At 40.6% G+C, this 23,004-nt stretch overlaps 1 protein-coding gene across 1 annotated transcript; it reads left to right on the forward strand.

Annotated features, from left to right (window-relative positions):
* Positions 1-8,617: 8,617 nt before the first annotated feature.
* LOC117886334 (androgen-induced gene 1 protein-like) lies at positions 8,618-22,531 on the forward strand. The gene is made up of 6 exons (XM_034788042.1): positions 8,618-8,940; positions 10,312-10,455; positions 12,062-12,163; positions 13,485-13,600; positions 21,816-21,967; positions 22,404-22,531. The coding sequence occupies exons 1-6, from the start codon at positions 8,788-8,790 to the stop codon at positions 22,433-22,435; spliced, it is 699 nt and encodes a 232-aa protein (XP_034643933.1). The 5' UTR covers positions 8,618-8,787; the 3' UTR covers positions 22,436-22,531.
* The last annotated feature ends 473 nt before the right edge of the window (positions 22,532-23,004 follow it).

Below are 23,004 nucleotides of genomic sequence, written 5' to 3' on the forward strand. Positions count from 1 at the left end.
GGGGGAAGGGATAGCTACTGTACAAGGAACTTAGGGGAGAGGGGAGCTGATAGTGGGGCTGCTGGTCCACCCTGGTTCCAACCACCCACCAGCTAGCTGCAACGGGCTGCTCTTCCTGCAAGCAGCAGACAAAACAGGCGGCTGCCAAATGACGTTAGAAGGGAGCATTTCACAACTTTAAATGAGCATGTTCCCTAATTGATCAGCAACTTAACATCGAAACAACGTTAACTGGGATGACTTTAAGTGAGGAGTTCCTGTATCTACACTATCATTTGTCCATATATTAAAGAAAAATGCTCCAAATTTACTTTGTATTCAGGATTCATTTATAGGTCTTGCCATGGCACTCATCACTGTAGTATGCAAGCACCATTCAACAATTAAAAATATTAGGAATATCCATACACAGGAAGGGAAGGGATTAAATAGTCATATTCTACATTCTCTGTAAAAGTGATAAATTGGGTGTAATATATGGTATCTATATTTCCTCAATGTTCCAGTTCATTTCTTCCTAGGCTGATGTCTTTATACTTTCACACTTTGGTAGTTTGCCAGCTCACTGTTTCAGTCACCCACGTGGGAGGTTATCTAGATATTCATTTCTCCATCATTTCTGCTTTTGCACAGTTGAACAAACTCTGACTGAAAGATGTTCATACCTTCAGAGTATACCCAAATATCCTTGGTCAAATGGTATTTTAGTTGAATAGCCTTGCAATATAAATAGGAAGAAAATTAGGAAGAAAGAATTTCTACTTTCAGTATGTTTCATTCTTCATCTAAATGTTGACTGTTGCTGTCAAATTCTGAGGTCCAGCCCACAAATCTTTATATGCTGAACACATCTTCCTAATCAATAAATCCGATGCTACCTTTATTACAATCAGGTGGGAATAATAAGTGTAGAATTCTATTATGCTCAAGTGATTTTCACTCAAAAGTGCTGTACAACCATATACATACAGCCACCACCAAGATGTAGAAATCGTTAGGAAAAAGGGCATTTTGGCCAGAGACAACAGGAAAAAGCCCTACTCCTCAACTGCACATGCATTTTGTTCAGATAAACTCTTAACATCCACCCCTTAATGTCCACACATGCAAGACATACAAATACCACATAAACCAAACAGCTTAGTGCTCAAGTTATCTACACTGGAAGAATGGAGGCCTGAACCAATCCCATCAAGATTTGCCCCTGAAACTTCAGTAACCCCAGGTGTATTAAACCCAAATTGTACACACTTTATCCTTTTCTGCAGATTTGTGTGCTATTCATCATTTAATATGTTGGAAGGGACAGATTTTTGTATTACAATTTTAAACAATGAAGCACTGTTTAGTATTGTTTAGCAACTAGAGGTTTTAGGACTCCTGGGTTCTATTCCAGCTCTTACTCCCTGTGGGTATTGGTTAAGTCACCTAAGCTACCTGCTTCAGTTTACTCAACTGCAAAATGAAATAACACTTCAAAGAGTAGTTACAGGGCTTGTTTTAAAGTACTTTTAGAATGATTACAGGTAGGTGCAGAACTTTTCTTTTAAACCACTAGTTTTCCAAGCTAAACAAGAGGTTTGAGTGAAAAGAACTGGAAAGTATTCAGCATTTCGTTTGTTTCTTGTAATGAATGCTTCACTTTTCCGATTTCCATCAGGTGCTGATTTAACCATATCTGCCTAAACATGTAGTTGGAGCCTATATGACTTTCTTAACCGCCTGATCTGCCCTTCTTGTGGAAAAAATGTTGATTAAATGGAACACCTTGTTGGCTTGTGTCAGAGTACCTGCTGCTTCAGCTCTGTGAAACAGTCTTGCCTCGGAAGCTTGAAAAGTAGGCATCCAGTTACACCGATTTTTTTTTTCCAGTTTTATGGCCAAAAACCCCTTCAGTGAGAGGTTTATTTCCATATTCCACAAACAACTGTCTGGCTTCCCAATCCAAGATTACAGGGTTTCTTTAATCATTAACACAAACGTGACATGATTTCTTGTTAGCTATGAGGCTACTAAGAAAGTATGGTTGCATGTGTATTCTCTTTTGCAAAATACTTACATTTATATACACATATGAACCATCTAAGAGATTAAAATCTCTTAGCAAGTTTTTAATAGTGCTATGTTATAACATTTCAGCAATCCAAATAGGAAGTCGCCATCTAATATCTATAGATGAGAGGGGATCCAAAGTTTACCAGTTTGCCTTCATGAAAGTCCTGTTTGCAATGTAAGTGACTTCTGGAACAGACCCTGCAAACTTTCCTCCAACAGAGTGCTGAGTGGAGCTTTTTTTTTGAAGCCCATCAAGATTGACAGAATGTTATGTTGATGAGTCAGTTTGATTTCCACAAAGCCAAAAACTGCTTTGATTTCTACACAGCCAAAAACTGTAGCTGTTTATGCAATATACGGATAGAAGACAAATAGAGATCTAACATGGTCCTTGAAAATAAAAACAGAAATAATTATTCCAATGGGGGAGAAAACAACAAAGGGGACATTCTAAAGAAATTTTAAAATATTTTAATTTGAGATGGTATTACAGAGAAACTCTTTTTAAGTCTAGAGTGTTCTAAACATATGGCCTGATTTTCAGAGGTTTTGTGGACCTACAATACCCAATCCTAGACCCTCTGAAAGTAAAGGCATTGGTACACACGTCTCTACCCAACTCTGTATTTTCCAAGCTTCCACAACCATCCACTGATACAGGATCTGGGAATGTTATATTGTACACTTCACAGTACTACAATAAGTTTTGGCAATGCTCTGTTACAATGGTACAATGCTACATCAGGCAACGCACATATCTTCTAAAATGTTTCTTCTGCTGTTTACCTTCTCAGGTTATACTGCTTAGCACCGTGATTTGATAATTCAGAAGTGATAGTTCTGACTATTATTTTTCTTATATTCCCCTTAACTCTTCTCATCAGGGACGAAGTTTCCCTTTTAAATTGATTCAGAAGCATTGAAGAGGTATCACCTCTATGCATATGTCATATTGCCAGAGTTGGGATCAGCAGAGGCACTTGCGATGGAGCTTCTTTAGTAGAAACAACCGGAGGCTGGTGGCTAGGACATTATCTGTGAGGGATCCCAGGCTTCAGAAAAAGGGAGGTGGATTTTTGTTTTTAACTTAGTAGCAGTGGGTTATATTTAGAGGCCTACCAAATTCACAGTCCATTTTGGTCAATTTCAGAGACAGGGGATTTTAAAAATAGTCAATTCCACAGTTTCAGATGTTTACATCTGAAATTTCAGGGTCTTGTAACCATAGGGGTCCAGACACAAAAGTGTGTCATGCGTGGGGGGGGGGTTTCTGCAAGGCTATTGTAGGGGGTCATGGGATTGCCACCATCACTTCTGCACTGCTGCTGGCAGAGGCGCTTCCTTCAGAGCTGAGCAGCCAGAGAGCAGCTGCTGGCTGGGCACCCAGCTCTAAAGCCAGCACTAATGCCAGCAACAGCGCAGATGTGAGGTAGGGTTGCCAACTTTCTAATCCCCCAAAACTAAACACCCTAGTCCTGCCCCTTCCCTGAGGCCCTGCCCCCCGCTCACTATATTCCCCCACCCTCACTCACTTTCACTGGCCTGGGGCAGGGGGCTGGATTGCGGGAGGGGGCCAGAAATGAGGGGTTCAGGGTGTAGGAGAGGTCTCCGGGCTGGGGCAGGGAGTTGGGGTGCAGGGGGGTGATGGCTCTGGGCTGGGGGTGCAGGCTCTGGGGTGCAGGAGGGGGCTTGTTTGGGGGGGCTCAGGGCTGGGGTGCAGGAGGGGGGAGGGGGTATGGGCTCTGGGCTGGGGGTCTGAGGTGGGACCAGGGATGAGAGGTTTGTGGGGGGCTCAGGGCTGGGGCATGGGGTTAGGGCATGGGGTTACCTCAGGTGGCTCACAGTCAGCGGCACAGCGGGACTAAGGCAAGCTGCCTGCCTGTCCTGGCTCCATGCTGCACCCCAGAAGCAGCCAGCAGGTCCAGTTCCTAGGCAGCGGGGGAAGGAGGCTCCGCAGCACATGCTGCTCTTGGCCGCAGGCACCTCTCCCCCAGCTCCCATTGGCCGGGAAACAGCCGGTGCCCCCTCCTAGGAGCCGGACCTACTGGCCATTTCCAAGGCGTAGTGTGGTGCCCCAGGACAGGTAGGGACTAGCCTGCCTTAGCGCAGCAGCACCGCCAACTGGACTTTTAACAGCCCGGTGACCGGTGCCTTCAAAAACCGGACACTTGGTCACTCTAAAGTGAGGGTTGTGGGGTATGGGTTACCATACATCCAGGTTTTTCCCAGTTGCCTCCTGCCCAGTTGGGAGCTAACAGCTGGAACCATAGCCTCTCTGTATGGGGGCCTGACCACTGGAGCCGCAGCCTCTCTGGATTGGGAGGGGGTGACAGCTTGAGCCGCAACCTCCCGCTTGGGTCAGTGGCTGACAGGTGGAGCCCCAGCCACCCAGCCAGGTTGGGGACCAACAACCACCCTCACTTCTGTGCTGCCTACAGAGCTGGGCTCCCAGTTAACAGCCGCAGAGCTTTCTGCATCTGGAAGAGGTTCCCAGAGGTGGATTTGACCTGGCTCTGGAAGCGGCCCCTGCAGGGGAAGAGGAAGTCCTGTCCTTTCCCAGATCAGGCCGTGACTACTAGCTGGAGCCTGGCACACGATAGAACTTAGGCACCCCCAGCCCTGCTCCTGCCCTAATTTCGCAGTTAGCCAGATTTCGCAGTTGAGATCAGATTTCATGGTCCATGATGCGTTTTTCACAGCCGTGAATTTGCTAGGGCCCTAGTCATATTAAATTGTATTGCTGCACTTAAGATGCATTATTACATTATGACAAGAACATCTATGAAATAGAGAGAGATGCCTTTTATAGCATTCCTGTAAATGGAAATAAATAAATAAGAAAGAGACTGAGTTTTATTTTATTAAAATTCTGCTTCAAAGAGTGGGTTAGTATTGGATCCATGTTCCCAAACAGCTAAATCTTGCAATTAATTTAAATACTTAACATTAGGGCAGCTGCCGTGATGAATGTTGCCATAACAACACAACTGCAGTGATGTCCATGATGACACAGAAGACCGTTTCTATGGTAATGGAATGTCTTAACCTCAAGGATGCATACAAGACCATTACAAAAAATGGGAACTGACACTCTAGGTTGAGGGAAGTTTCTTCCTTGTACTGCCCACCTGTCTACATCCATTATTTGTCTCTTGTCGTATAATTAGATGGTAAACACTTTGGGGCAGGGATCTTCTTTTTGTTCAGTGTTTGTATAGCACCTAGCATAATGGGGTCCTGGTGCATTACTAGGGCTGCTAGGGAGCCTTAGCAATACAAATAAATAATAAGCATAATTAATAATATAAATGGGACAGTCAGTTTACAAAACAGAAATACAGCGGCTAGATTTTGTTCCTAATTACATAAGTGTAAATTCAGAGATTTACTGGTGTCAATAAGATTAGAATCAGGCATAACAGTGTGATTCTGATCTCATTCAACTTTTACCTCAGTGAAATTCTACTTAATGCAAAGGAATTATTTCAGAGGTGTGAAATCAGAATCAGGTAGCCATTCTAATTTTAGTTTATCCAAAGGATTACTGGAGATTTATAAAAAGTAGTTAGGAGTTGAAACAGTAAAAGAAAAGGTAAGGGAGCAACAGAGAGAGACCTGAGGAACAATAAAGGCAGACATTAGACTAGGAAAGAATTATCAATAAAGAAAAGCAATTTGGATTCTCTTCCAGAACAGTAGGAGGGAAGGAAGGTTGGGGAGGGAAGGAGGGGATGTTCTTGTTTTACATCGCTTTTTGCCGGTTTCATATAAAATTAGACCATTCTAAAAAATTTTCCACCAGGAATTTCAAAGCAAATTACAAAACATTAACTAACATTTTAAAAATTAAATACATTAATTAACATAACATAAGTAAGGCTTTTGATACCATCTCACATGACCTTGTCATAAACAAACTACAAAAATGCAGCCTAGATTAACCTACTATAGGGTGGATGCGCAACTGGTTGGAAAAGCGTTTTCAGAGAATCGTTATCAATGGTTCACAATCAACCTGGAAGGGCATACCAAGTGGGGTCCCACATGGATCTGACCTGAGTCCAGTTCTATTCAGTCTCTTCAGAAATTATTTGGATAATGGCATAAAGAGTACACTTATAAAGTTTTCAAACAATACCAATCTGAGAGAGGTTGCAAGCTCTTTGGAGGACAGCATTAGAATTCAAAATGATCTTGACAAACTGGAGAAATGGTCTGAAATAAACAGGATGAAATTCAATAAGGACAAATACAAAGTACTACACGTAGGAACGAATAATCAATTTCACAAATACAAAAATGTAAACAACTGCCTAGGAAGGAGAACTGCAGAAAAGGCTCTGGGAGTTATACTGGATTACAAACTAAATATGAGTCAACAATGTAACACTGTTGCAAAAAAGCAAACATAATTCTGGGATGTATTAGCAGGAGTGTTTAATCAAGACCTGAGAGGTCATTTTTCCACTTTAATCAGCACTGCTTACGCTCCAGTTGAGGCCTTATGTGCAGTGCTGGGCCCCACACTTCAGGAAAGATGTGGACAAATTGGAGAAAGTCCAGAGGAAAGCAATAAAAATGATTAAAGGTCTAGAAAGAAAAATTCACATTTTCATAATTCCTAAAACATTGCAATATTAGGTAGTGTACTAGTCATTGATTCATTCATTTGAGCAGGACAATGCTGAATTCAGAGAGGTCTACTTATTTGTAACTAACCTTTATTCAGATAGTTAAATAGATATAAATCAAAGCCAACTGGGTGACTTGTCAAGCAGCATATCATATGTTACATGGGAACTCCATATAAAAGCTACCATTCTGGAAGTTTCACAAAGGTGATATTTTAATCGGTAGCAAACACTGTTTTGCATTAGTTTAGTACCCTCTAGTGTGAACAATTAAACAGGTACAATTCTGTCAACTGTATAAGAGCTTAATTATCCCATCTGCTTTTGTATCCAAAAGAACATATGTGGCTGTACACTAGGAAAGGAAAAATGAAACAGAAAACAAGTCATAATGACAGGACAGATGAAAACCCTTGACTCATTTAGATAAGAAATCCTTGAAGTAATGATCATCTGTATAACTATAAAGAGAAGCCTACATTTCATCTGTATACTCTCCCCACAAAATACTAGCTAGTAGTAGTTGTAATTGGAATGTTCCAAAGTTGGAGAGAGAAGGTCAACCGCAGTTGAGATGTGGAGAAGAGTAGCAGGTAGAGATGCCAGTCAGTCAGAATGAATCAGTGGCCAAATCACAAGTACCCAGACACATCTTCAAAGAGGTGTGAAGGCAAAAACCACTCTAAGATACCTCAATTATGAAACCAATCATCACCTGCTCTCCTAAAGCCAACAGTCACTCATCAGTATTCTTGTAATTGTTTAATAGGGCCTATGTCTATCTTACTGTACTTGCAAAGACCTTCCAGTTTATCTTAAAATCTCTTTTGACTCGTTAATGTAACACCTTTACTTTCCTAAAGTAAACAAAAATTGTATTTAAATCTAGTCTAGAAACAATAATAAAAATAATAAATAAAATCCAACAAAAGTAGATTTGAACTCTGGGAAAGGATTTCAAGTGTTAATTTTGAATTAGGATTGTAAGGACTTCCATTCATCCCTTACATTCTTTTTTCCCCATCAGGTGGTTTTCCAGCACTTGCTGTTAGTAATGTTTAGTTCCCTATAGCACACAGCTTTGTAATCTCAAACCACTATCATCAAACTAATATATTTATACTTTACTTTTCATGCCAACCTATTTTACAGAAATCATTCACTCACCATAGAAATACAACCCCCTCTGGGGTTCAGTGTGACAATTCCAGTTGGATGCAATAATTTAGGACAGGCAATGAAGAAATTGGGTGGGCGTATATAATTAGCTAAGATGCAATCCGATCTGGACACATCGACGCCACAACTCTTATGAAAAGTGTCTTTAATGACAATATCAGGGACTCTGGTTTCGGCCTTACACTAAGGATGGTGTACAGACATCGTGCCCATCCAGAATGACGCCATGCCTATCTCAAGAGGCACAAACCCACCCCGAGCCCCACAGACTGAGGTCCTCACAGCTGACACAGGCATTCCTCCAGCCGTTTTATCCAGGACACCTAAGTCCTGCACTAAAGGCTGATCCCTCCCATCCAGGGGCAGCCAGCACCAGGTCCCCGTGGGTGGGCACAATCACACAGGGAGCATGTCACTTCTCGGTAAATCCCACTGTCCCCTGTATTACTGCACTGAATGAGCCACGGTCTGCAGATGGCTGAAGGGTTAGGGGGAGTAATTCTGGGCTGCCCGTCATCTCCCGCTCCCCTAACCCCCACTCCCCGCACTGACGCGCATTCCTGGCCACTGTGAAATGAAGAGGCGTCGCCGCAAAGCGCCTCACCTTGCGAGCCTCACAACATGGCGTCGGGCCGCTATACCCCGTCACAGAGCTCAACGAGGTCGCACAAGATGGCGGCGGGCGGGACGACGCACGCGCGGAGTTCACCACAAGGGATTCGGTCCTCCAGTGAGGGGAGGAGGCGTTGGAACGCGCCTCATTTGCAGACCCACACAAGATGGCGACCGGATGTCTAACTCGTGCGCGGAACGCACCGACGGCAGGGGCATGTGTCGCGCATGCGCAGCGCGCCTCACACGCGCGTGCGGGAGGCCCCCCTTGTGAGGGAAGGGGGCGTCGCGGCTGTGAGGCCCGCCCAAGATGGCGGAGCGGTTCCTGACCTTCGTCCACCTGTGCTGTTTCCTGTGGGCCTCGTTCTCACTCTCTCAGAACGTGGGCATGCCCCACTCCCTCCGCAGGGAGAGCGAGAACACCTATGGCGGCCGCTGGAAATACCTGACCTTCATCAACCAGGTGCCGGCTGGCCTGAGCGGGGCTGGAGGGAGGAGACCGGCTGGGGGCGCTAGGCCCATTATGAAGGGGGAGTAGGAGGGAGGTCTCACCTGGGGGCGGTAGGAGGGCAAGGAGGAGGGGTGGCTTGAAGGTTGCGGGGGGGGCAGAGGGAGGCCTGGCTGGAAGGGGAGTCGGTGTGGGCCAAAGGGGGCTCAAGAGGGAGGCTTGGCCTGAAGGTTGCAGTGGACAGGTGTGGGTTGAAGGGGTGCAAGAGGGAGACCTGGTTTGTGGGGAGAAGTGGTGTGAGCCGAAGAGGACACAAAAGGGAAGCCTGGCTTGATGGTTGTAGGGGGCAGGTGTGAGCCAAAACTGGGGAGAAGGACCGGTGTTAGGAGGGCACTGAGTCATGTTGAGGGAACCTGACCTATCATCACTTGATCCATGTTTCCATTGTTATTTGAAAAATTAAAATTAAATTTAAATTAATTTTGAAAATTTAATTATTTCTGATAAAAGTAACTGAAAATGCAAAAGTAATAATGACAATATCCAGCCCTTCTCTTGTGCTTTTCTTCTTTGGGGTCCTTTACAATCATACATTTAAAAAATCAAACAGTATTTTGAGGATAATTCTGTAGAGAATTCAGGGAATTTTTTTCTCTCTTAGGAAAAAATAGCAGATGATTAATTCTAAACAACTTAATTTTATAACCAGAAACCAAATAAAATAGCTTGTATAAAATGGGGAATTTTGAGACAATGGAGATAGAAGATGTTCACGTTGATAATTTGGGACTTGATCTTGCAATTCCTGCTGCTCACAGAACCTCCCATTGACAACAGTTTTGCACAGGGACAATGTGCACATAGAGCTAGGATCAGATGCCTGCACTTTAAAAAGTTTGAAAATCCATTACTAAAATGCATGTTTAGAATTAGTCAGAAGATAAAGTTTCCAAACGCAAGGAGTAAGTGAAATTTATAGGCCTGAGCCAAAATAAGGTAGATAAGACTCCTTTTGAGTCATTGAGAATTTTGCCTGTATTAGAAATGCAGAATTTTGTCCTTTATCCTGAACTGGTAAGATGTCATTACAGTAGATAGACTAGAAACACAAACAATTGAGTGTTTTACTTTCTTTTCAAAAGAAGTTTAAAGGCACTGTAGTGCCAGTAAATGTATATGTGAACAAAAACAAGTATATTGATTGAAGAGTGAGGTAACAGGCTAGGTAAACATGAATAACTTCCAGGACAAACACGTTCTATTCACTTAAATAAAATATTTTCTTCTTTGGAATACTAGAGGAGTAGTAAAATGATATATTTGTAACCAAAATAATGTATTAAAACAATTTCTTAAGATGTTTTCTTCATTTCTTAATACATTTAGATTCTTCAAACTCTATTGTTTGGAATATGTGTCATAATTGACTTTGCTCATATGTTCATCCCTGCCACAAAGAACAGTATGGCATCCCGATTGTTGCCTCCAAGAGACTTCATCTTCTCAGTGCTAGTATTCCCTGTTGGCTTAGTAAGTAGTTCCTACAAACAGGACCCCTCTCAAATAACTTCAGAAAAGACAGAAGATATTGGCATGTCCAGATTAAATTGACACAGCTGAAAGCCGTAATATTTTATACACCATTTTGTTTAGTTTCAGACATAACAGGTCTAATTTATCCCTGACTCAATTGACTCTTAATGTATACCCGATAGGAAAGGATCATTTTGTCTAATGTGTTACCAGCTGCTTTTTGAAACATATGGACACAAAGAAAGAGAGAAATTAGATTTCTGTTGAGTTCACTTAGGGCCTACCTTTCTTCACGCAAGTAATCCTCATGAATGGGGGTACTCATATGAATAATGACTATTTATATGAATATGAGTTTGTGTTATCCGATTCCTAGATGAGGCCTTGTCTACCTGAGAGAGGTACTCCGATGTAACTAAAATGGTTTAACTCCCTTAGGTGGACATTCTTAATCCAGTGTACCTTATTTTGATTTAGCTTATGTCGGCAAGGAATGAGCATAAATTAGACCAAGAAAAGGCACTCATAAATTGAAATGTGTCCACACAAAGGATTTGCACTAATTTAACTGAATTGGTTTCTAAACTGGGTCCGTTAAATCAGTGCATCTTTCTTGTGTGGACAAGGCCTGGGATTGTCTTGAGTTCTGTGAACAATAGAGCTTAAGAAAAAAATTCCTACAGTTTAGAAAATATAAAATATGCATATTTTAGGAATTAAGGAAGCATTAGATTATAAAATTGCTACTGTAGCTCCTGTACATGTCTCACTTTATCTTTCTACGAACTTTTTTGTTCTTGGTTAATGATTATCAATTATATATTATTTTGTATTTTTCAAAGGATTACTTTGTGTTCTGAGTTCACTAACAGCAAGTTACTGTTAATATTTCCCTCGTTCTTTCAGTACATGCTAACCAAAATGGAGTGCAGGACACCCACCCTGTTGTGCATCTACTGACCTCAGTGGTAAAATTCCCCTGGTCTCTAATGGGAGCAGAATTAATTCCATAAATTCTCCATTACTTATGCAGTAACTTATAGTAGTTTTTCAATGAAGTATACGTTTTCTGAATGTGACAGGAAAAAAAAAAAAGATGGAGGTAATTTGTACTAAACTGTCTTAACATCCACCATGTAAACAGAAAAACTTTTAAATACATCTTCTCTTCAAAGCAACTATTTTGATAAGGATAAACTCTATCTGAATTGTCCTGTGCACAAAGATTAGTAATACAGTAGAACCTTAGAGTTATGAACACCTCATGAATGGAGGTTGTTTGTAACTCTGAAATGTTCGTAACTTTGAGCAAAATGTTACTTTTTTTTTCAAAAGTTTACAGCCGAACATTGACTTAATACAGCTTTGAAACTTTACTATGCAGAAGAAAAATGCTGCTTTCCCTTTATTTTTATTTAGTAGTTTGTTTAACACAATACTGGACTGTATTTGCTCTTTTTTGGGGGTCTCTGCTCCTGCCTGATTGCATTCTTCTGGTTCCAAATGGGGTGTGTGGTTGACTGCTCAGTTCAGAGCTCTTGTGTTCATAACTCGAGGTTCTACTGTGTTTAGTTTTATTTACATGCAGTTTTTTTTATCTCAGTTTGTAGCTGTTACTTTTTGGACCCTTTATGCATATGACAGAGAATTGGTATACCCTAAAGAACTGGATGAGATTAATCCATCTTGGCTTAATCATACCATGGTAAGCAGATAGTGTTTCTTTCTCTGGGTCTTGGGTTTGATGTTTTTTCACTTTATGGTATTTTCCTTATTATATATGTACAATACATGCAGTTTGAACATAACAATAACTTGCAGACAATTTAGTTTACAAATTTCTTACTTATCTTCTGGTATTCCACACTGCATCAAGTGTAGATATCAGGGTCATGGCCTGTAGCCCTACCAGAGCATTCTCTAAACTATAACTCCTACCATCTCTACCACTGGTGGAGATGCACCAGTATGGGAGGGGGGGGGGGGCAAGACTAGTGTAGACCCAACCCAGGGCTCTCTGTGCTGTAGGGTACAGCTACACTGAAAGAAAAAACAAACAAACACCCTACAACAACTCTCCGGGTTTCAGAGCCCAAGCTCCAGCCTGAGCAGAAATGTCTACATTGCTATTTTAGCCTTCATAGCATGAGCCTAAGTCCCTGACCCAGGTTCGGAGACTTGCTGCTGCTGGGTAGTTGAGGGTGGGGTGGGGGCTGTTTTGGTTGTTGAGTGTAGACATATCCTTAGTTCCTCATATGAACAGCTAGCTGCCTCTTTCACTGAATATCACCTGTCCTGTGCACCAAATTAGGCAGGGCACATGGATAAAACAGTATGTAGCATGTAATTAAATACTGTATTATCATATATACATGGAAGGGGGCAGAATTAAGGCTGCACAAATCTTTTTCATTTTCTGATATTTGGGTGCTTCCCATTGCAACCAGAACATTCTTTTAATCTGTTTTTGTATGGAGTGTAAATCTATCTATCTATCGAGATATATGAATTCCTTAAATCTTGTAGAACATCCACAGATAAATCTGTAAATTGCACAGTAACTTGTCCTATATATTATGGGCCAGGTCCAAAGCATGTTGAATGCAATTACATTATTTAGTTATTGATTCTCTAATTTGTCTCATCGGTCCTGAGCCAGCATCATGTCAATGACAGCTTTGCCATTGACTTCAGTGAATATAGGATCAAGTCTATAATACTCAAAATCAACTATGGGCATTTTATTTCCTGATTTAAAAACATCAATTTAATTTTGATTGCATCTCTTGGTGGCCTTTAATTTCTGGGGGAGTGGATGCAGCTGTTACAAAGTAGAGATTACATTTGTGGGGGATGGAAGGAATCTGTTATAATTAATAGTTTACCAGAGAAACCTACCAAACAAAATATTTCATTGCTGTTTCTGAAATGTTCACAGTCGATGTTTCTGTCATATTTTCTAGGATATCATTTGTTCATTTTGTATATTTCCAAATCTGACTCTTGTATTTGATTTTTATTTTCAGCATACCACTATACTGCCACTACTTCTTATTGAGCTGATTACATGTCCACATAAATACCTTTCTAAATTGAATGGAATGATAGGACTTAGCATCTTTGGTACCTCATACCTCACATGGTAGGCATTCCCTGTTTCTCAGAAACACATCAGCATCAAGAAGCATAAAGAGCAGAATGCATGTGTGTGTTTGTATTTTTTGGCATAATATTTATTGCTTTTCTTGATGGAGTTATCATCATGTATCTTGGTTCTTACTCTACAGTATAATAAGATACAAATACTTTACAAGAGATAATAAAAATGCATGCTGCAGTCACTTTTTTTTTCTAAACTACAATAGTGTGGTCCCACAGGGCACACTCCTGATTCATGACCAGTGTGGTTCCAAATACTACCTCCATGTGTGTTTTGGAGAGAGCTGCTGCAGAGCACTCTTCTATGGCAGATGTAGTAGCGAATCTTCGTGTGTGGCCTTTATGTGGAGTGCCCCCCTGTGCTGCAGAACATTTATGACCAGTAGATTTGACCCAAAGAGAGGTTTGAACTACTTAATTAGCCAAAGTCAGTGATAATGTTGAAACCTAATAATGACAATTTGAATAGCAACACAGTGAACTATTTCACTGCTTAGTGTATTAGCAAAACATCCATGTAAAATATTTATCTAGTATGGTTGGATTCCGTCAAAAGACATTCCACAAAAATAGGTTTCAAGTTTAGAATATACCAAACATTTGAATATTCTGTTTAAGTGTCTGATCCTCCACATAGTATACTAGAAGGGAAACAGATAACTGAGTGCAAGAGGAAGATTTCAGAGGAAAATGAAAGATGTCAGGAAGCTGGAAGGATTCAAAAAAAAGCAAAGCAGATTAAATTAAGTCTTTTTATTGATTAAAAGATACAAATATGTTATTAGACACCTTACTGTTTTCATTTGTTTTGAGTAAATTTGCTTTAAGAAAAACCTCTATAGAGTCCCCCCCAAAATTTTGCAGCCTCAGAGAAAAAAATCTTTCAAATATTCCTTCAAATGCCCTGTAACCCTGCTCAGTATGAATAGTAAACTGTCATAAAATAACTGCTTAAATTTAGTCACTGACCTTTGAAATGGTTATTCATCTGATACAGGCAAGTTGTTAGTCTATCTTTATTTATTTATTTCATTTTAAACCTAACATTAAAAATATCTATCCTGAACTTTAATCTCCTTTCACTTAATTATAAATATGATTACATGAATATGAAACTAGTATCTTAACCATAGCTAGCTGAAAATATAAGAAAATAACCAAAAATCTTGAATCCAAATATTCCCCCTCTACACTCACCAGTATGAGCCCTTAATACACCATTTCTTATCCAAAAGCCTGGGTAAAGAGGTGGGCTTTGCAGCTTGCCCTGATCAGCACGTTTGAGTTACTTTGGCTTGGGGAGGGGAGTAAATTCCAAAGTTGAAGGCCCCTCAGAGAATGCCCTGCAGGCAGCTCCTGTCTGTTGCATAGAGGGGTCTCCTGTTCAAACACCTGTGTTCACTGCAACTGTGGTACTATAGCCTGAGGAGTAATGTAGTCTCTTAGGCTAGGTCTACACTGTGTAGCTTACAACAGCACGGCTGTGCCGAAGCATCCACAGGGTTGTAAGGTGCGCAGTGTAGCCACTCTTTGTCGCCAGGAGAGCATCTCCCGCCAACGAAGCGCTGTCGACACCAGCGCTTTTCGTCATTAAAACTTTTGTCATTCAGGGCTTTTTTTTTTTTCCACATCCCTGAGTGACAAAAGTTTTAACGATGAAAATGCTGTGTTGATGTAGCCTTAATGTATGTCTTCACTGTAGTACCTAAACTAGCTACACCGGCATTAGCATGGCTAAAAATTGCAGTGTAGATGCGGTGGTGTGGACTTCAGCACAGGCTGTACAAGCACACCGAAGACCCTGGGTACTCACTTGCTTTGTCGAAGGCTGCATTGTCACATCAACACTGCTGTTTTTAGCTGTGCTACTTAGATGTGTCTACCTGAGCTGCAGTCACACCTCTGACTATATTGTGTATGTACCCTTCGATACATTGGTCCAATCCAGTTCAGACTTTACAGCTCAAAACCAGCACTTTAAACTCCACCTGGAAACCAACAGATAGTTAATGCACATCCCAGAGTAATGGGATCACACATAAATAAACCATCACATCCCGTACCAGCTTCTAGGTTGATTTAAAATGTAGCCCCATATAGGATGCACTGCATTAGAAAATCTTCATATGGAAAAGGTATGGACTACAGAAGCAAGCTCCACATCCAGAAGAATTCATCACAGTACACTGCTGCTGGATGAACACAACAGTAGTGATACACCTGAATTGAAATGACAACCTCTATAAATGTATAGTTAAAGTACTGCTGCATGTACATGTGTATAACATGAAACAAGTTGAGAACTAAAGAATAGCTACAATGTCCTAGTCCTTGGGATTGGTAACATAGGATCAGTGTGTCCCCTCTGCACAAATTACCCGCATAGATCGCTGGAAACTCTTCTGAATTCCCTTCCCAGTGCAGCTTTTCTGTTATTTTCTCATGCAGAGCTCCCCTCTCCCTACCTGACCAAACTAAAAGGTGAGTCGGATCCCACAAAATCTGCTTGGATATCAGGGGAATATGTAAAGGGAAGGACTATGTGTGCAGAACCTTTGTAGTTTTCTTCCCCCGATGGCTCTTTCCACTCTTCCTGGCAGGTTGGCCTGTGATGGAGCCTTGTTGCCAAGGATGCATTTATGGAGGATGTATGGAGAATACTCACTGAGATAGGAGAAACAACCTGGCCCTTAATTCAGTCTAGTCTAGTAAACACTACAGCAGTTTGGTATAAGAGTTTGCTTATGGTATTACATTATTTGTATAAGGCCTATACATTGTAGTTTTTAAGTGTTATTTTTGGATTCCATCCTCTACTCCCTCCCCTCCCCACCCCACCCCCGATTTTGTAGTTCAGCGTTTTTCCTCAAAATACAGAAAAGCAATTCTAACATTTTTGAAGTTTTGTTTGTCTAAACTCTGTGGATCTGTAGTCCTACTTTCTTCAGCCATGGAACTTGTAATAAGGAGGAATTTATATTGGTTCTAGGCAGATATTATTTAGCACTATGAAAGAAAAACTCTGACACTCCAAGTGCAGAAAGTGGGTGCCCGCAAGGATTCTAAAAATTAATACTTGCCACTCCGGGCTTGTATTAATCTCCCAAGGTTACAGCTTTTCTCTGACCTTGGCTTGGTAAACGCTGCCACCATCCAAATGCAAAAAAACCCCTTGGACCCAGGAAGGAACACTTGGGAATTCCTCTCTGTTGGGTACCCTCAAGCTCGCGCATGTGCTCTCTCTCTCTCTCTCTCACACACACACTCACACACACACACCCCACCCCACCCTTAGGACACCAAAAAGCCAATCCTGTTCTTAAAAAGTAAATTTTATTAAAAACAAAAAGGAAAAAAATACATCTGGAACTTAAGCTTTTGCTAGATTTTAAAGGAGCAATTCCAAAAATTAAGCACCCAAACTAACTTTAAGAATGTTACTCCATTGTGTATATGCTCTGGAGAAGCTATGCCCATACATTTGGGGACGGCATTTCTACCTGCAGACTGACCATGCCGCACTCAAGTGGCTTCACGCAGTCAAAGAGACTAACAAAAAACTTCAGTGGAGTTTAGCTCTTCAAGACAATTTAATTTTGAGATACAAAACATTTCAGGAGCCTCTAACTAAGTGGCTGATGCACTCTCCCAAGAAGGTTTCCCAGAATCAGCTGGGTAAAAATGCCCCTGCATTTTAAGTCATTGTAGTCCTTGAAATGTAAAAAGTACTGTTTAGTTCTTTATGTAATTATTAGTAAAATTAGAGGTGCATGTATCTTATTAACTCTGTTTCCTAAACCTCCAGGAAGAAATCCCAGCCAGTATGGACCTGACCTAAACCAGGCTGGCCAGCACCGTCTGTGATTTGGGAGGTGTGTGATAAATGAAGAGGGCAGGGGGAGCTCCCTTTTATAAACACCCAGACAGCCAGTTAGCTGTAAAATCCCTCTTGGTGTCTGTTCTCTGCTTACTTTACCTGTAAAGGGTTAACAAGTCCATAGGTAAAAGAAAAGGAGTGGGCACCTGACCAAAAGAGCCAATGGGAAGGCTAGAACTTTTAAATTGGAAAAGAAACTTTTCCTTTGTCTGTGGTTCTCTGGGCTGCAGGCACATGGAGAAATAATGCTGTGTAAGATTTAAGCCAGGTATGATTGTAGCTAATTTAGCTACAACTAATCAGGAAAGAAATCTTGGAGTCATCGTGGATAGTTCTCTGAAGACATCCATGTAGTGTACAGCGGCAGTCAAAAAAGGAAACAGGATGTTAGGAATCATTAAAAAGGGGATAGAGAATAAGACGGAGAATATCTTATTGCCCTTATGTATAAATCCATGGTACGCCCACATCTTGAATACTGCGTACAGATGTGGTCTCATCTTAAAAAAAAAAAATAAAAAAAAAATACTGGCATTAGAAAAGGTTCAGAAAAGGGCAACTAAAATGATTAGGGGTTTGGAACTGGTCTCATATGAGGAGAGATTAAAGAGGCTAGGACTTTTCAGCTTGGAAAAGAGGAGACTAAGGGGGGATATGAAAGAGGTATATAAAATCATGAGAGGTGTGGAGAAAGTGAATAAGGAAAAGTTATTTACTTGTTCCCATAATATAAGAACTAGGGGCCACCAACTGAAATTAATGGGCAGCAAGTTTAAAACAAATAAAGGAGTTCTTCACACAGCACACAGTCAACCTGTGGAACTCCTTGCCTGAGGGGGTTGTGAAGGCTAAGGCTATAACAGGGTTTTTAAAAAAAGACTAGATAAATTCATGGAGGTTAAGTCCATTAATGGCTATTAGACAGGATGGGTAAGGAATGGTGTCCCTAGCCTCTGTTTGTCAGAGGGTGGAGATGGATGGCAGGAGAGAGATCACACATTACCTGTTAGGTTCACTCCCTCTGGGGCACCTGGCATTGGCCAGTGTTGGCAGACAGGCTACTGGGCTGGATGGATCTTTGGTCTGACCCAGTATGGCCATTCTTATGTTCTTATAGATTATCAATTCATACCTCAAACCTACTTATCTGGAGGCTCAGATATGTAAGTAAAATTAGGGAATATCTAAAAAGATGCAATCAGGGTTATTTCTTTTATTTCTTACTGGCTTGTGGACTCCTCTGTGCTAAACCCCTGATGCTTTTGTTTGCTTGTAACCTTTAAGCTGAACCCCCAAGAAAGCTAGTTTGGGTGCTTAATTTTTGAAATTGCTCTTTTAAAATCTAGCAAAAGCTTAAGTTCCAGATGTATTTTTCTCCTTTTTGTTTTTAATAAAATTTACCTTTTTAAAAGAACAGGATTGGATTTTTGGTGTCTAAGAGGTTTGTGCATGTTTGATTAGCTGGTTGCACAGCTAATTTCCTTTGTTTTCTTTCTCAGCTCTTCGGCGGGAGGAGGGGAGGTGAAAGGGCTTGAGGGTACACCACAGGGAGGAATTCCCAAGTGTTGCTTCCTGGGTTCCAGGGGTATTTTTTGCATTTGGGTGGTGGCAGCATTTACCAAGCCAAGGTCAGGGAAAAGCTGTAACCTTGAGAGTTTAATGCAAGCCTGGAGTGGCGAGTATTAATTTTTAGAATCCTTGTGGGCCCCCACTTTCTGCACTCGGAGTGACAGAGTGGGGAGTCAGCCTTGACAACAGCTAAGAGAATGAATGTTCAGGAAATGTTATTTTGAAAGGCTTTACAATAAAGTTCAAACCCTCTTTCTGTTAGTGATTTCTATTTTATTACTAGTGTAAATTTTAGTGCAGTTCTGTTTTTCCTCTTACTCAGTTTCCTCTTATTCAAATTCTCCCACATAACACACTCTTGTTTGATAAGTTTCTCTTTTTTTAGTTTCAGACTTCTCACTGGAAGGATGATGTAGCAGTGCATAACTATCTGGTGACATCAGTCCCAAGTGTTGATAGCAGATGCTGCTAATTGGATGCAGAAAAATGCATCTGCCATCCTCTATTTCAAGTGACAATTCCATTCTATGCAATATTTGACCTGTAAGCCAAAAGACCTAGTTGGGCTGACACTTATTTACTCTGTGACTTTGGGCAAGTCACTTCATTGTCTCCTTCATCAAATGGCTGTGAGGATTAATTAGAAATATTAAGAGTTATTTGAAACAATGCAGCGCTTCATAAGTAATTATTTGTCCCTTCCAGAGAGCGCTGTCTTTATCATACCTCCGCTGCCTTCCACAGAAACCAGAGAGGGCATAAGATTCTCAGATTTATTGCTAGTGTTCTGCAGAGTAACAGATGTAGTTTTGATTCCCGAGACCTTGTTGCTTGGGCCAACTGGCATTGTGAGCACTTAAGGCCAGATTTTTAAAGGTATTTAGGCACCTGACTCCCAATGAAATCAATGAGAGTTAGGTATCTAAACATCTTTAAAAATCTGGACCTTAACCCTGGGGCATGGAATCCTTCAGATTGTCCATCCGTGACTTCTCTGACCAATTGTGAGGTAACATTGATTGGGAATGAAGGTCGGTTAGTCCTCAGGTGGAAGACTGGCAGCTACTACATGGTGCCTCAAAGGTGGGAGTGAGGAAAATATGGATGATTCTGTGCTCAGCAGGGGATATGGAGGACTTATTAAAAATCTTAGCTAATCTTTAGTTATACATTTTCCAGTTTGGGAACAGCATAAAATATTTAAATAACCATTACAATAAAATGTTCCTAGGGTTGAGGCAGTTCTGTACCTGCTATAATGTCTGATGCAATTGTAACTCAGAATGCTCTGGTTGTGTGGGTTTGTGTTGCATCTTTAGGGTCACATTTTCAAAGGACATCCAGTCCATACCCATGCAAAACTTGTTCATGCAAAAACAACATTGCTTAATTACCAATCATAAGAGGTAGATAGGCTTTCAGTGATGACAGTTTTCATTCAGAAATGCTTTGTTTGCTCATACAAATAGAATTTGGATTTGTGTGCACAAACAGTTGGATGTGTAATTCACCATTCAGTTATGTGTTACTTATCTTTCTAGTGGACAGAGGTTTATGAATCTGCTACTGCTTACACCTAGAGAACGGTCATTTAGCACAAGTGACAGGCTTGTGTTTTTAGGCACAGGTTCAAATCCCACTGTTGGCCCAAGTGAGGTTAGCTGCACATATCCAATGTTGAAGGTCCTCTATACCAGTGGTTCTCAAAGCCTGTCCGCTGCTTGTTCAAGGAAAGCCCCTGGTGGGCTGGGCCAGTTTGTTTACCTGCCACGTCCACAGGTTTGGCCGATCGTGGCTCCCACTGGCTGCGGTCCCCCATTCCAGGCCAATGGGGGCTGTGGGAAGCAGTGCGGGCCGAGGGATGTGCTGGCCGCCTAGTTTGAGAATCACTGCTCTATACATTTCACACACGGATACATTTTCAGAAGCGCTCATGATCAGCCTCCCATTTTGCAGGCTAATTTTTACACTTCATAATATGAATTCAAATTTGCATATTTGCACCCACAAGAACCTAGTTAGAGGTTCAGGTACCCTGATTTGTGCTGACATTACAGTTGTGGATTCAGAAGTGTTTGCACAATCTTTCTGGGCTTGTCTTGCACGAGATTTTGAATATTTGGCCTTCAGTATTGTTTTACTTTAATATTCTGTGTTTAAATGACAGAATGCACACACACTTAAAAGAACATCTGATAGTAACACAGGTTGGCACAATGAAGAATTTCTTGTGTGCACATATGATATATACTGTAACTTGTTGTTTGGCAAATCTGCAGTTTTGTGACTTAAGTAATGGCTGAAAAATGCTTTGCCAATCTCTGTTCAGAGGCGCGAGAGAATTTGAAACCATTATTACGTGTAATTGTTTAAATGATAGTAATTATATTACATTTGACTCTTAGAGCCTTTCCTCAATAATCTCAGATCACTTTATAAATACTAATTTATCCTCACTACACTCCATTAAACCCCCTTACGTTGCTGTTACTGCAGAGAAAAGTTTAAATCAAAACAAAGCTATTTTAATTTTAACTGAAATATATAAATATTTATGAACATTTTGGAAAAAAATTGCTTGAAAATTTAACTAATTTACCAAACGTTCCTTTTAAATGCAAAATTAAAAGTGACAAGAATGGAGATTTTCATATGGCTTTAGAAATAAAGCCAATTTATAATCGTCAAGCAAACTAAAATGTAGATATGTCTAGTTCTGTTTCTCAATACTGTTTGTCTTTCATTGCTTTAGGGTACTATGGGTAAATTATGCATCAGGAATTTGGGCATACCCAATTTTAGAAGTATTAGGCGTACCTGGAAAGGCGGTACTTTTTACCATTTCCTACCTCGTAATGATAGGATTCTACTTACTTGGAGAGCATCTAACAAAGTTATTATGGGGTAAGCAATGCAGAGAATTTTCGTTGTTACAGGATTTTAATTGGGATAAGGACAGTAAATATGTGTTAGCAGAGAAATCTTCTGTCTAAATCTTTCCCTCACCACAGTGGTCAGCACAGAGCTTTCTCATCTCTTTCCATAGAACATAAATTTCTTGAATGATTGATTGTATCTAATAAGGAACTTTATAAGTAAATATCTGCTGCTTCAGTGCAATTTTCATCTCTGGAAATCTAGGATGAAATCGTGCTTGAGTTAAAAGCGAGAATGAGTTTAGTGGCCTCAGTTTAGTCTCTAGTTGATATAGAGCCATTAGACAACTTGAAACAATTCTTAAGGAATAGAAATCTATACTTAGGAGAGTCCCGCCAATGGAAATGCAGGCCAGGATTGAAATGTCCACACTACTTAATTTTAATTTGTTCCTTTCTTGCAGGTGACTTTCGAAAATATAAGAAGCAAGGATAGAGAGGAAGCTGAAAGTAGGTCACAAAAAGTGCGAGTTCATTTATGAACATTTTATATTTTTAAATCGAGATGCCAACTTGCACTGTTTTGAAATATACTCGGTCATCTCTCAAATATATTGTTCAAAACAATAAAAATATTTCTATACCGATAAGCAGTCAAGCAATCTATAAGGAAAAAAGCTAATTTGTAATCAAGATTTCAATGCTTCTAACAAACTCCCACTCCAGTTATATAGAAAAAATGGTTTACATATATATTCCTGCCTGTATCTCTGTGTGTACACATGCACATACATATTGAGGCCAGGAGAATGCTTGGCATTTTTTACCCAAGAGGATCTGGTTCTGGCTAACCTTAGGGTTTTAATGCTCAAAGAAGTTACAATTTTCTCCCAGGGTCAGTTCAAGAACTGTATTAGGCTCTAAATGTCACTACATTATGTCCAACATTTGTTAGAACAGTCCTGTATTAAATAATATTACAGGGAGCTTAAACATCAGCCATATCATTAAACTGCCACTTTAATCATTAATCTTGATTTCAAGACCAACAAAATATAACCTTAT

The sequence above is a fragment of the Trachemys scripta genome, chromosome 12, assembly GCF_013100865.1.
Source record: "Trachemys scripta elegans isolate TJP31775 chromosome 12, CAS_Tse_1.0, whole genome shotgun sequence".
Lineage (NCBI taxonomy): Eukaryota > Metazoa > Chordata > Testudines > Emydidae > Trachemys > Trachemys scripta.

Coding starts and splice junctions, on each gene's coding strand:
- LOC117886334 (XM_034788042.1), top strand. CDS start 8,788: ATGGCGGAGCGGTTCCTGACCTTCGTCCACCTGTGCTGTTTCCTGTGG. Junction 10,456..12,061: donor TAGTATTCCCTGTTGGCTTA/GTAAGTAGTTCC, acceptor TTTTTATCTCAG/TTTGTAGCTGTTACTTTTTG. Junction 12,164..13,484: donor CTTGGCTTAATCATACCATG/GTAAGCAGATAG, acceptor TTTTATTTTCAG/CATACCACTATACTGCCACT.